The sequence below is a fragment of the Colletotrichum lupini genome, chromosome 8 (genome assembly GCF_023278565.1).
Source record: "Colletotrichum lupini chromosome 8, complete sequence".
Lineage (NCBI taxonomy): Eukaryota > Fungi > Ascomycota > Sordariomycetes > Glomerellales > Glomerellaceae > Colletotrichum > Colletotrichum lupini.
Window position 1 is genome coordinate 3,115,076 of NC_064681.1, and position 13,032 is coordinate 3,128,107.

Consider the following 13,032-nt stretch of genomic DNA (forward strand, 5'->3'; position numbering starts at 1 on the left):
TAGCTGCTGCTTGACGTGCTGCGGGGGAGATAGCGAGTTGGTCCCTTCTTTGGATCTGCGAATAGTCTTCCTTCGTTCGGCTGCCTGGTTCGCTGCGCCTATTCTCGATCAACCAAAGGTGCTGATACCGTTGAGAAATCTGTCGCCAAGGATGTCGCTAATATTTGAGCGAGTCTGCAAGTTGTATTAGTATCTCTAAGCAGTGCGAATTCATGGGGCTGACCAAACCGTGTTTCCAGAACTCCAGCCCAGGCTGTCCTTTGGATTGTCGAGAACCAACGCCTTCAAGCTGTCACTGGCCGACGATATCGATGTCTGCGGGGGAATTCGCAATGAAGTGACTGCGTTGAACCGGTTCCTCAACGAATGCCTCCAAAGACGAAGCTGCAAGTACCCAAACCGACAAGGAAACTCCGATATCAAAATGCAACCGTCATGCACCGTCCGTTTGTCCTAAGAATACCAGGGTAACGATTCTACCACGAAAAAAGTCGTCGGATAAGAGGAGAAGATCTATCTGATTGCCATTTCGAAAGAAAATAGGGGCGATTCTCCGGCGGCTGAGAGGGGATCTCTGCTCGTCTTTATGGAAGCTGCTCTTTCGGTTTCTGTGCAGTCCGCTATCCTTGCCCTGCAGCCAAGCGTGGTTGTCATAGAGTGCTGATCCACTCAACTTGTTTCTTTTCTTCCCACTGATCTCTGAGACAGGGTTAGCGTCGAGAAGGAGAGGCCGTCCGGCCGAGGGTTCAGAAAAAGTCGGGCTGCCTGATGTCTCTCTTTTTGAAGCGGCCAGTCTTAGGCCCAGCGGGTGACCTGATGTGCCTGAGTCTGAGATCGATACTCATCATGGATGTGTGTGTTCGACGGGGGGGGCAATGGCTGCCGGCAACCGCGACGCACTCAGCACTCACTTTGGCAGACATCCCGATGCTCACCACCCACCACGTCGGAGGTGTATACTGGGCGTTGACTGGCCAGCTGACTTCTGGAAGTCTCGGTGCCCCAGGATCAGGGATCCATAGCACTTCTGAGATGAAGTCTTTGAACCAACTTGTCAAAGAAGGTGTTGGATTCTAAGCAGAGGATGTCTGCAGTTTGGGGAACGGAAGACGGCGGTTCGTCCACAGCCAGCGAAGCGGGACCTGGCTTTCCTTTTTTTGTTGAGAATCACTCACTTGAAGACGAAACAGAACCTAGCCGGGTTCGGATTAGAAAGTGTGCGGCTTGCATCTCACGATAGTCTGTGGCTGGCGTGATCTGGAGTGTTGGCGCGGGCAGCAGTGTCGAGTAACCCGACGTGGCGTGGCGGGTACCTGAGACCAATTTCGATACGCAGGGCATACTGTCGTTGCCATCTCCGAGGTTGTGCGAATTTCATATCTTCTCTCCGGGTGTGTCTTTCTTGGTGTTTTCGAAACAGTGCTGACGAACGACCAGCCAGGGAGGCTGCCTGCCGTTGCCCGTTGACGGCATTCCGAGAGATCACAACCCGGTCGAGCCACGAGGCCCCAGTGCTGGCGTCAACAACCAACGGTGAACACCCACAGAAGGAGCAGAAGAATACCTATGGAAATCACATCCAGAAGGCGAAGCGTGTTTGGCCCAGAACCGAGGACTAACATGCTCGTTCCCTGCTAGTGCCGACGAGGAAAAAGCAATGTCGTGGGGTGGGTGGCATAAGACCGCGCCGCTTTTTCACGCACATGACGAGACGAACTCGACTCTCAGATTTGCAAGGGACCCTCCTCTGGTTTCTTTTGCGGCCTCTTGGTGGTTCATATCCATGGCGAGGAACACTCTTTCTGTGAGGTCGCAAAAGAGTTGAGGCTGAAGCTGTGGTGATGAAAGCCTCCACATTTTCGCCGACCTGCTCCTCATCCCGGCTCTCATGACAATTTCAACCGCGTCGTCTGGTCCGAACTTTTGGACTTGCCCAGAGGAATCGCTTCAGAAAATCAGACCCAGGCTCGGGCGGGTAGTGTGAAGCTCAGAACGAACTGCCTGCTCTTGTGGCTGCCAAGCGGTGTCTGGACTCTGGAGTCGAGGATCGAGCAGCCAATTTTTTTCTGCAAAACGACAATCGATGTGACTGGATCCTTTGAGATCTCCGTCGTCCAAAATGGCGGTAAGCAAAGTCCGGGCTGTCAAGGACAAAGGTTGCAGGTTGGCTGGGGCGGAGATCGGATCTTGCAGCGGCAGACCAGGACCAAAAGGCAAACATCGGCTTGTTGCTGCAGCCTGCAGCAAGCAAGGCGTTACAGGCGTACGGAGCATTTGATTCTCGAAAGTTGTTCCCATTTCGCACCAGCCTTTCTGCTCTCACGAATCAGACGGTTTCGATTGCGCAACTTTCATTAAAGTACACTCCCTTGGTGCCCGTTTCAACTCAGACAATGAGACCGATTGGTGACTGACACTCATGTCGTGGAAAGACGGCAAATTGGGCTCAGACATGGGCGATGATCCGAAGGAGTGCAGGCCAGTCAGTCACTCACGCCGACTTGAAAGTGCCTTTTTGTTTTTGCGCCTTGCTTCGGCCGTCATGCAGGTCATGCCGGCTTGTCATGTCTCGATTCTTTCCTCCACCACCAAGACAAGTCGCGGCTTCTGCCGAACCTCTAAGAACCGGCAAAGCGATGATGAAATTTAGTCGCACAAACACTGCAAGATGCCCCGGCCGGAGGAGAATATTGAGAGGGGGATGCGATATCACGTTTCTTTGTGAGCAGATGGAGAGAGGATCTGGCCTCAGCCGTCTTATCACCCCCCTCCTTCCAAGATTCTGCAGGTGAATGATCCTCCGAGCCCCCCCCCCCCATGTTTGCTCATTGTTTGTCTTTCCTTGATCGTGTGAGATACCCGAGACGCCGCTGCCGCCGTTCGGATCGAGAAAGTCACCCGTGGGGAGCAGCATTGGCAGCAGGTGTGTTGGTCGTCATCGGCGCCCTGGCCCTTGACAACGACTCTCGTGTGGTTGACGGTATCCGTAAAATAAGGCCGTGGGGAGACGGGCGGGAAGGGGAAGCGAAAGCTCGCACTCGGAGAGCAGTTTCTGGCTTAGTGCCATCGTCTGACCCCGGTCACCGAGTCGATCCTCCGCTCGGCAGGCAGTGCCCATCCGTATCTTGGGATGTTTGCGGGGTGGGGGGAGGGAAGGGGGATTGAATCACGTCTCTGCCCCGTTCCTGGTTCACCACCTCAGTGTCTCTTTCCTCCTCCACTCCGGGTTTGTCTTTTGTCGGAAGTTCAGATTGGTCCAGGGAAACCGGGGGAGGGGTTATGGCAGGGTGTTCGAACCTGTTGTTGGATATGCTGACTGATTGCGAGGTAAGGATTATTTGATTCTCTGCCGCACGGCGGCACGGGAGGACGGCGGCTTGGTGTTCCCCGATCTGTTCAGCTTTTCCGATTCAATTATTGATTACTGACCAAAAGTGACGGGGTCCCAAGTTTGCGTCAAGAAGAGGATGATATATGTCCCTGCTCGATTAGGAAGGGGAAGAGATCAACCACCACAAAGGCAAATCACGCCATGGCGACGGTGAAATTGCTGCCACTACCCGTGTCACCAGCATCTCGTCACAGATGGCCGCACCAGATAGCCTCGGTTGAGTTTGGCCCGGTCTGGTTGGACCCCGGTAGTCATTCCCAAGATACCACAATGCTTTTCAATATAAAGACTTGGGTGTCTGGGCTCATGGTACATCACATTTGGCACATCACAACGGACACATCATGAGAACTTTGGAAGATGAACTGTCTATACTCTGAACGAATCATTATCTGCAGTACAAACTCCAAAAGAATAAAAGACCAACTGACAGTCTAGCGGCATACGCGACGAGAGGATAACGGCATAGGAACAAGAAAATAGACAAGTTATATGCCAAGTTGAAAACCCAAGTCAAGCAACCAAGCCAATCCCCTTGTCCGCTCGTCATCATGCCTGCCTGCCCAACGTTGCTTTAATGTAGAATAGTTCCAAAGAAGAACCCCGTCTGCGCGATCTGCCTGCAAAGAGGTCGGTGGGATGGGTTTAGGTAGGTGTGGGTTTCCCCGAGACATTACTCCGGTCATCCCGATCCAATATGCACAACATACGCCGCCCTATGCTGATATAGAAGACATGCGCACATCTATACACACACATCCCACGCACGCACAAAGTTTCGCGCCTCTATAAGAGGGCGTAGATGCCTTCTCCATTTTCCGTCTAGATCCCATACTCCGTGTCGCATAACACAGACCGACTCTATGACCAGACATCCTCCTGAGGTATTTGTTAGCATTGGTCACGAAGCTGTTGTGAGAATATAGAATCCGGCGTACCTGGTATTGGTTGGCTGCTCTCATGTTCTTGACAATCTCCTCGGCCTTGGCCTCAGAGATGCCACGCTGCTCCGCCAGAATCTGGCCCAGAACGGTGTTGACCTCACGAGCCATGTTGGCGGCGTCACCACAGACGTAGAAGTAGGCCTTCTTCTCGAGAAGCTCGTTGATCTCCTTGGAGCGCTCCTTGAGACGGTGCTGAACGTAGACCTTCTTGGGGCTCTCGCGGGAGAAAGCGGTGATGAGTTCGAACTTGTCGCCGAGATCCTTCTTGTATTGCTGTTACAATGGTTAGCCTCGCGTCATGGAACGTGCAAAAGCTTGCTTGTGAAGTTTGCTTACCTCCCACTCATCCTTGTACAAAAAGTCCTCGGTCGACTTGCGGCATCCGAAGAAGAGAATCGTCTGACCAACATCGGCGCCATCGCGAGCCAACTTGGCTCTCTCCTGAATGAAACCGCGGAAGGGGGCAGCACCGGTACCGGGACCAATGCAGATGACGGGCTTGGAGGGATCGGAAGGCAGCTTGAAGTTGGAATGGCGGACGTGGACGGGCACGTGGATACCGTCGTACTTGTTTCTGGGGCCAGTGATCTCGTAGGTCAGTCCAAAGGCGGTAGGCTCGGGGTCGTTGTTCTGCTTCTGCTTCAGAGCGAGGAGGTAGTTCGTAGCGACACCACGGAATGGATCGCCGCGGCCAGGGATCGTCTGGTTCTCGACCACGGCGGTAATGGAGATCTTCTTGGGCTGGACCAGGGACGAGGAGGAGATGGAGTAGTAACGGGGCTGGAGCTTGGTGAGGCCTTCAATCCACGCGGAGAAGGGGATGTTGGTCCACTTTTGACCGCCGCTGACAGAGTCCAAGAACCGAACAATGTTGTAGAAGTGAGCACCGGTCTTCTCGTGGAAGAGCTCTTTGTCGCCACCGAGCTTGACCATCTCGGCCTTGATGTCTTCGCTGGGAGCGAAGGCGGCGAGGGTGGAAATGAACTGGCGGGAAACGGGGGCGCAGATCTCGAGGTGGTAGCGAACAATGGCATCGTAGGTGGTGGGCGTGGGGAAGGGGACCTTGGCGGTAGGCTCGAGGGCCTTGACGCTGACGACCGAGTGTCTCTGCTCAGTAAGTCCAACAAGGTCAAGGAAGCGGTCAACCTCTTCACCGGGGTTCGTGGGCCAGATGGCAATGTGGTCGCCGGTCTGGTAGGACAAGTTGGATCCGCTGATGTCGACTTCGAGGTGCAGGCAGTTTCTGTCCTTGACGCTGAAGAGCTCCTTGGACTCGGCAATGGGGGCGATGTAGGGGTTGTGGGCGTTGAAGGGACCCTTGGCGGTACCCTCAAGATGCATCTTGTTCGGCTCTCCGACGTAGACCTCGGCGGACGAAGCGTCGAGACCCTCGCGTTCGAGAATGCTGAAGGTGGGCTCGTAGACAGCCTCGCGCTCCTCCAGACCCATCTTCTCGGCGAGAGCAGCCCACATGGGGTCCTTCCAGGCCAGGAAATCCTCTTCCATGGTACCGGCGCCATCGTCACCCTCGCCAGCCTCGCCGATCTTGTGTGCGCCGAGCTTCACGAGAGCCTTTGTGACGTTGCGAACCATGGAATTGTAGTGCTCGTAGGTGTTGTTACCGAGACCGAAGGCGACAAAGTTGAGGTTGTCCAAGGCGGGGTCGTTGCCCTCGGAGAAGGAGACGTCCTCGCCGGTGATGAATTCGTAGAAATCGACGGCGTTATCGGTGGGCTCGCCCTCACCGTAGGTGGCGAGAACAAACATGACGACCTTGTCGCTGGGGATGGAATCGAGGTTATCGTAGTCGTAGTCCTCCAAGTCGGCGACCATGGTCTCGAGACCGAAGCGGCTCTTGCCTTCCTTTGCGAGTCTCGAGGCGTAGTCCTCGGCGGTACCAGTCTGGGATCCATAGAAGACGATGCAGTTCTTTCCCGACTCATCCATCTTCTCGATGATGTTTCTTGTCTTGCCGGCCTTGGCGCCATTGGCGTTGGCAAAGGCGTTGGCATAGGGGTCCTTGACTACTCCCCAGTATTTGCCCTTTGTGAAGTAGGCGGCCGTACCCAAGAGGATGACGGCCAGGACGACGATGTCCAGCGTGTCGAGTTCCGCCATGTTGGGCCGTCGGACTCAACTGGACTGCTCGGAAGGGTTGCGGCTCGGAAGCACTGACAATTCCGAGGTGATGCGCGACAGCGAGAGGTGTTTGTGTTGCAGTAGGGAGGTTTGGCGGGGTTGCTGCAAGGAGGTAAAAAAAAGTCGCAAGCGAGCGATGAAGATGAAGAATCACCGACCCAGAAATGCGAGTGGGATTGCCGAGTTGACAGCCGTGAATAGGCGACTATTTAGGGGGGGATCTAACAGCCGCGGGAAGTGGCGGTTGTTGGAGGAAGTTGGAGAAATTCAAGCCTCGTGAGGTAAGGTGAGGTAAGGTACGGAGCGGAATACTGCAATCGTGTTCACATGAGATCAGCGGGGGTGATTCGACAATTGGCCGGGAGGAAGAGATGGTGGATTGCGGTGGTGGAGGAGGAGGAGGAGGAAGATGTGGGTAAAACCAGAAGGGAAGTCTGGTCAGACCGTCAGACCCAGGATTTAGCCCGTCGGTCGGGGAGAGTGGAAACAGTGTGATGCCGAGTTTCGGACACGCACCAGTGCCAGCAGTCCCGGCGCCGCCAATGACGGCCTGACTTGACCTTGCACTGTACATACACTACCTATACACAGTATGTCGTATCCAGTCGCAGCGCAACCGTTTTGGTAGTGTAGTGTACATAGTACAGCGTGGGACCAAAGGCTGACACCTAGGTAGGTAGACCAAAGCACTGGGATGGGGTGACGGGGGTTTAGGGTCCACGGGCAAAGGAGAAGAATACTTGGGCTTACCGGTCTGTGCAAAGGACGCCGAGACACCCAGTTGGGAAAGGCACGGGCGGAAGCACACAGGCAAAGTTGAGCTTAGGACGACTGAATAGTGAGAGAGCGCGCGGGAGGAAGAATAAGTGAGGTGTGAGAGTGTCGGGGAGTATTGTGTCGTAGATGTCGCCGACTGCGGTACGGAGTAGAGGAAAGAGAAAGGATAGTGAATAGTAAGCGGATTCGGGACGAACAGTCAGCGGGAAGAAATAGGAACGGCGGAGGCTGGAGGAATTTGAGAAGAAGGGCTTAGAAGGAGGGAGTGAGAATAAGAGTAAGAGTAAGGGTCGGAGAGGGCAAGGCCAAGAGAAAGTAAAAAGAGACGACGGGGTTTGTTGGTGCGCTGCAGAAGTCTCTCGTCTCGTTCGACGGGAGTTGATGAGGACACTGGGACAAGCAAGCAGGCCGGGGCGGGTAGGCCGCATGGAGCACACGAGGAAACGGACGGAACTTTGGATCGGAAGTGCGATAAGGGACCGGCGGGCATGTTGCATTCAACGGCATGGCTCGGGGATGGTCATGGCTAGTGGACACTGCGCTGGGCTGACTTGGTCTTCTTCCTTGCTAACAACCGCCTAATGGAGTACCTTACCTTGGGGAACAATGTTACTGTGTAATAATGTCATGTACGAATATTCGTAATGAGGCAAGGCAAGGCAAGGCAGGGTAAGGAAGGCAAGGAAAGGTTCGGATACTTGGATGCATTCCGCGCCTCAGAGCCTGGAGAGAGAAGCATGGAAAGCCCGAGGCAATCTGGAAGGAACCTACGTAGTAAGGGCTCTCCACCTTCTACAAGTAGTCGGTTCGGATTTGGCAAGCTCTGGTTCCAGGATTTGGCAGGGCCGTTCCGAGTCGAAAGCGAGCTGGCCTTCCTTCCATTTTCTGTCCCACTCTCAGCGCAGCGGAAAGCCATTGCTCAATTTCCTCCCGTATGGACGGAGTAGGTACCTTCCATATGTGCCTTCCTCTGTGCAAGGGAAATTCCTCTACGTACTGCTGTACCTTGGTAGCTTCCATAAGGTAAGGTACCTACCTTACCTAGTGAGTGTCCCTACCGCACCGCTTCGGCGCGGACTGTCAGCCTTTTCTTCCTTCCTCTTCCATAATTCTTGGTAGTCCGCCCCAAGACTGAGAACGAGGAAACCACGGGTCAATTCCTGGGCAGGTAATAGTCCGCACCTTCCACCGTTCTCTCTACACAGTACCTACCCCGTACCTTCTGCGTGATGTTAGGTTCTTGCCGCTGCCATGTACCGTCCCCCCGCCAAACATTCGATACGTACACGCCAGACGCACGGTCTTCTCGGTTATATGCTTAGTCATTCTGGAGTAAACCACTCAGAATGGAGAAGACGGACTTGGAGCTTCGACCAGCGGATCCCGAGGGGTCGGTGCCGAGATATCTCCACGCCTGGGTCCCACCGCGGAAACTTTATGATTTACCTTCCACTCACTGCTTCCACCTTATTGACGGTCACGGCAGTCTTTTTTGCATGGTACGGCAATCGTAGACTGGAAACCGGCAGAAGTTTACCATCGAACAAGCAACTCTCTTTTGCTGCCAGCCACACCACATGGCCGTAAGCCCTCACAACCATACACTCTCACAGCGTCTATGGTAAAGAACAGACCGCTGTTCTCTACAGACTACAAGCCTCTGAAAGGTGGTCTGATGAGGCGTCGACGGACCGCTCCTACGTCCATAATAAGAATTCAGGAATCAGGACAGCTCGCCATCACTCCAGGTAGGTAGTGGACTATCCTACCCGTACGGAGTACATCCCACCCTGCGGTATGCCAACAAGGGGACGGTGCGTCTGACTCGGGTGGTTCGTTGAATCATTCATCGTTGATGACACCGCAGTAGCAGTCCCGTTCTCCCATTCTCTTTCTCCGCTTCTACACCATTCGATTGGGTTGGCACACGAGTGACGACGGTAGCCCACATGGTCACTGCCACAAGCCTAAGCTGGCGCAGGGAAACCCCGCGAGACCGATAACGAGCCCAGCCCACACTTCATGCCGCCTCGCCACGGCACCACGGCAGTTGTTGTGTCATGTCCTCCAAGCCTCCAACAGTTAACGACTCCAACAGTCAACGACTTTACTCTAGGTGCTGCGGTCAGTTCTGGCAAGAGGATACCCAACTGGCTATCTACTGCGTACGAAACTACGAATACGCCTTTTCTGTACTACGATCTACTGCATACGGATGTAGTATGGATGCGGACGGCTCCTTGGCATCTGTAGTGTACTCGACACAGTACTCTGCATCACCTGTCTCAGTCCTTACACCGTTGACCTCTCCCATCAGTCTACATACATGAGTTGCCTTTAACGCTGGCCCATTCCGCGGCTGCCCGGTGCCTCGGGTTCCGTCGCAAGGAACTGACGCAGTCCATTTCAGGCCACGTCTTCATCAATGACAGCCACATTTGTTTCGGCCGAAGCCTCCGACGACCCAAGCTTCTGCTTAATGACACGGCGACTCGGCCTAACAATCTCAGATCACTCCGAGCGGCGCCAGGGCGCAGCGGTGATCCACGCGGGCCGTACCTCGATGCTTCTCGAACACGTTTTCTCCAAAGCCTTCATCTCGGGAGTCGACGTATTGTGTTCGCGTAGGTATGATGATCATCAACGGCGAGGCGTTTTACTGTCAACTGGGATACCTATCGGACTGGTAGAGAATCCAAAACCGAACACGAATACGCGGAATCTGTGTGCCTCAATAGGCCCGCTGTCTCAACCACCCACCACCCCAACTCTCCCGGCCGACCCTGTCTGCACACTGTCCGTGGAGTGGAGCCCAACAGTCGACGGCATCACGGTGCGCCGGGCCCGTCCCAAAGTCCGCTGCTTCCATGATGCCGGCCGGCGATAACATGAAGGAGAGAGAGATCGCCACTGTCTGCCTCAGCTTTTCCCTCTAGCCAGGGTGGTGAGCCACGCCGTCACTGCCGTAGTGAGACCGGATCAGCATCCGAAACAATCACCGGACCTCTTTGCTAGCGATCCAGCAAAGGCACCGGGCCTAGATTACGGGACAGCTGGCCTCTCCGGGCGGTTGGGAGGGTTTCACCGCAGCTTCGGTCTCGGACCTTCACGCCAGTCCTGGCTCTCCACCACCGGCGGATACCCACTCTGATCCTACCTGGGCCGCTTCTTTGTCTGCAGGCGGCGCTCCACCCCCACGCCCATGTTTGCTGATGAAAATAGAAGTGAAATAAGGCTTTCAAGCGATTAGCATCATCGAATTGTGGCCAGAGCCAATGTCCTAGCGTTCGAGTGGTACTCGCGAGAATGGCAAGCGGTGCAGATTCAACCGAATAATGAGCCAACTTTGCCTCCTTAAAAGGGAGTCAGTCTCTGCGAACGACTTTGGACTGGCAGTACCATCGATTTCTTCGCCATGCCTCGTTTCTCATACAAGCGTGGCAGAGTTGAAACCCTCGACAAGTTGTCTTTCAATCACCTGCTCTCACCGCGAGTGCCGAGCATTACCGTCCATTCTTTTCTTTTCTCACCTTCACCATGATCTCACCTTGGTTAGCCAGGCTGGGGCACCTAGCGTTGGTGATTAAACCCACGTATTGAATGCGATGCCATCACGCGGTCAGGGCCGACAGGGTCAACGGCGTCCTCGATGCCAGTCAACTTCATCAAATGGTCATGAATGGTCAGAAAAAACTATCACAGACGCTCTCAACCACTGGCTGCTTGCAGAAAAATGCAAGACGCCATTGCGACGGTTGCGAGATATGACAGCGTTAAGTCGAGAACTGTCGATCGACGGCATTCGATGCTGGCTCATTTGAAGCGTGAACTGGGATTGATGTATTCGGATATTTCCAGGCCACACGTGCAGCGGACAATACCAGCGGCAACCATCCTGCATGTGCCGCAGCCTGCGGGCATCAGCATCGGGAAGCGAAATGGTTCTCGGGCAGCAAGTCTCGCCCATTCTAACTTCAGTTGCTGCCCGTTGGTCGTCAACACATTTCCACGGTAACATATTATGTATGGATATTTGGGCCGCCTGGCGTCGACGTGACACATCGCCCGTTTCTTTTGGTCGGCCAACGGAGTCAGAAAATGCCATCGGGGGCCGCACGGCAGCCCGCTGTTGCGTCTGCATGAGCATGAATATGACCGGATCAAACCCCAAGGAAGTCTGCACGTTCAAAGACGATGCGACGTTTTGCTAGGCGACAGACTGTGCTCATATTTGCGGACTGCTTTACAGGTTCACACGGACTTGACATACTAATCATTTATCTCAGGGGTCAGGAGCAGCTGAAGATTAAAAGACCAGATTGTGATGCACGAACGGAGGTCTGGGTTTATCAAAGACTGTCGATTCTTATTCTACAAAGTGCGAGCCAACCTCCTGATACTGCTTGGCCTCGTGGGCATGACAATGTTAAGAGTGTTGAGCTGGATGGGACCGTGACAATCAATGCCCGCCTACCCGCATTCCCGCCGCCGCCGCCGCCGCCTGCCTCACAGATTCACAGCTCGGCCAATGTTTCCGTCCCTGGGCCATTCCCAGCAAGCTTCAGCGCATCCAGGGGTTCAAGAGGAGTCGTCCGTTATTAAGCCCTCGAGTCGAGGCTTGGCCTTCCCCGTCTCAGGGACCCTTCAGCCTATCGTGCCTGTGTGCCTGGGACCTTTCAGCTATCGGACGGTGGACCAAGTGCCCCTCGTCGTCGAATGGTTTGTGGGAGAAGCTGATTGGGCGTGGCCCTTGCATAGATGCCCCCCTTGTCGCGTGGCCAGTGCTATGGAGAAAATTTGTGACGGACTGGCGATTTGGCCTGGCAGCGAAGGTTTCTGGGCTAAAGAAGCCACATCTCGGGTCACTTTGCTAGTGTCTGACAAGAAGATGGTGATTGGCGCCGACAGTTGGACTACGGCGAAGACGGTGATGTGCCAGTGGGCGAATCAAGCGAGGCACTATGGATGTGCATCTGAGAGAGGAACATCGACATCATCAATGGCCTACCTATCCACGGATCCAGGTTACAGCCGAGCAAGAGGGCCACGAGGGCCTTGCAGGTTCAGGTTCAGGTTCAGGGACTGGCAGGGAGATGCCGAATGAGAGGTGCAGGTCTCAATTTGAAGAGGGACTCGAGAAGCCATTCGTGATCTCATAGCTCGCGGTGCCTTGGGCAGCGGATGGCTCAGGATCAGGGGAAGGAGGGGAAAGGCATGACATGGACCGGCACGAGACCCTGTTGACTTTCTTTTCTTCTGCTGGTCCTGTGAGACTTGGGACTTGGAGAGAGAGGAGAGACAGGCGGGAGCAAGACAAGGCATTTGATGGCTTGTTGGATTGGTGAAGTTGCATCGGGTAGGTAAGACTTCGTCGTGGTCATGGCTGACGAGCATGAGAAAGAAAACATCATGACCTCAGAGGCTCTGAGAAGCGACAATACATAGTACATCTCTTACGCAGTGCTCCGTACTCCGTACCCAAAAAGTAGTCGGAGGGTACCTACGGAGTTCGGATGTGTGGGCGCTGTGTGTAATTGCGGCGAGCAAGGCACCCAGGCACTACCTTGCCTTATGCTTCTTTTCGCAACCCCTGGGCCCCTGGCCCCTGGTTATGCACAAGTACGGGAGCATGGTAAGGCATGGTACGGTAGGTATTCGGTGGTTTCCAACGGCCAATGGCGCCCTTTTCTTCTTCTTTTGCTTCTTCTGCTTCTTTTCTGGGCTGGCCTGGCGGGTTTATAGGCTCGGTGGCAGCAACCCAATGCAGCCATGGACTCGTAG

At 54.6% G+C, this 13,032-nt stretch overlaps 3 protein-coding genes across 3 annotated transcripts; 1 reads left to right on the plus strand and 2 right to left on the minus strand.

Moving 5' to 3' along the window:
• Window positions 1-4,252: 4,252 nt before the first annotated feature.
• Window positions 4,253-6,453, minus strand: CLUP02_15417 (NADPH-cytochrome P450 reductase; the record flags this gene model as incomplete). The annotated part of the gene is made up of 3 exons (XM_049294341.1): window positions 4,253-4,270; window positions 4,330-4,608; window positions 4,672-6,453. 3 exons carry the CDS (start codon window positions 6,451-6,453, stop codon window positions 4,253-4,255), a joined length of 2,079 nt encoding a protein of 692 aa, XP_049151487.1.
• Window positions 6,454-6,807: 354 nt separating this feature from the next.
• On the minus strand, window positions 6,808-8,167 carry CLUP02_15418 (uncharacterized protein; the record flags this gene model as incomplete). Its single annotated transcript, XM_049294342.1, has 9 exons — window positions 6,808-6,908; window positions 6,991-7,024; window positions 7,064-7,163; window positions 7,225-7,387; window positions 7,449-7,502; window positions 7,579-7,641; window positions 7,701-7,787; window positions 7,847-7,966; window positions 8,041-8,167. The coding sequence occupies 9 exons, from the start codon at window positions 8,165-8,167 to the stop codon at window positions 6,808-6,810; spliced, it is 849 nt and encodes a 282-aa protein (XP_049151488.1).
• Window positions 8,168-8,597: 430 nt separating this feature from the next.
• Window positions 8,598-12,596, plus strand: CLUP02_15419 (uncharacterized protein; the record flags this gene model as incomplete). The annotated part of the gene is made up of 20 exons (XM_049294343.1): window positions 8,598-8,761; window positions 8,865-8,952; window positions 9,000-9,065; window positions 9,122-9,170; window positions 9,224-9,416; window positions 9,473-9,533; window positions 9,662-9,869; window positions 9,990-10,105; window positions 10,175-10,219; window positions 10,293-10,423; window positions 10,522-10,567; window positions 10,648-10,688; window positions 10,746-10,802; window positions 10,875-10,933; window positions 10,992-11,192; window positions 11,230-11,452; window positions 11,538-11,827; window positions 11,889-12,218; window positions 12,283-12,398; window positions 12,486-12,596. The coding sequence occupies 20 exons, from the start codon at window positions 8,598-8,600 to the stop codon at window positions 12,594-12,596; spliced, it is 2,595 nt and encodes an 864-aa protein (XP_049151489.1).
• Between the last annotated feature and the right edge of the window lie 436 nt (window positions 12,597-13,032).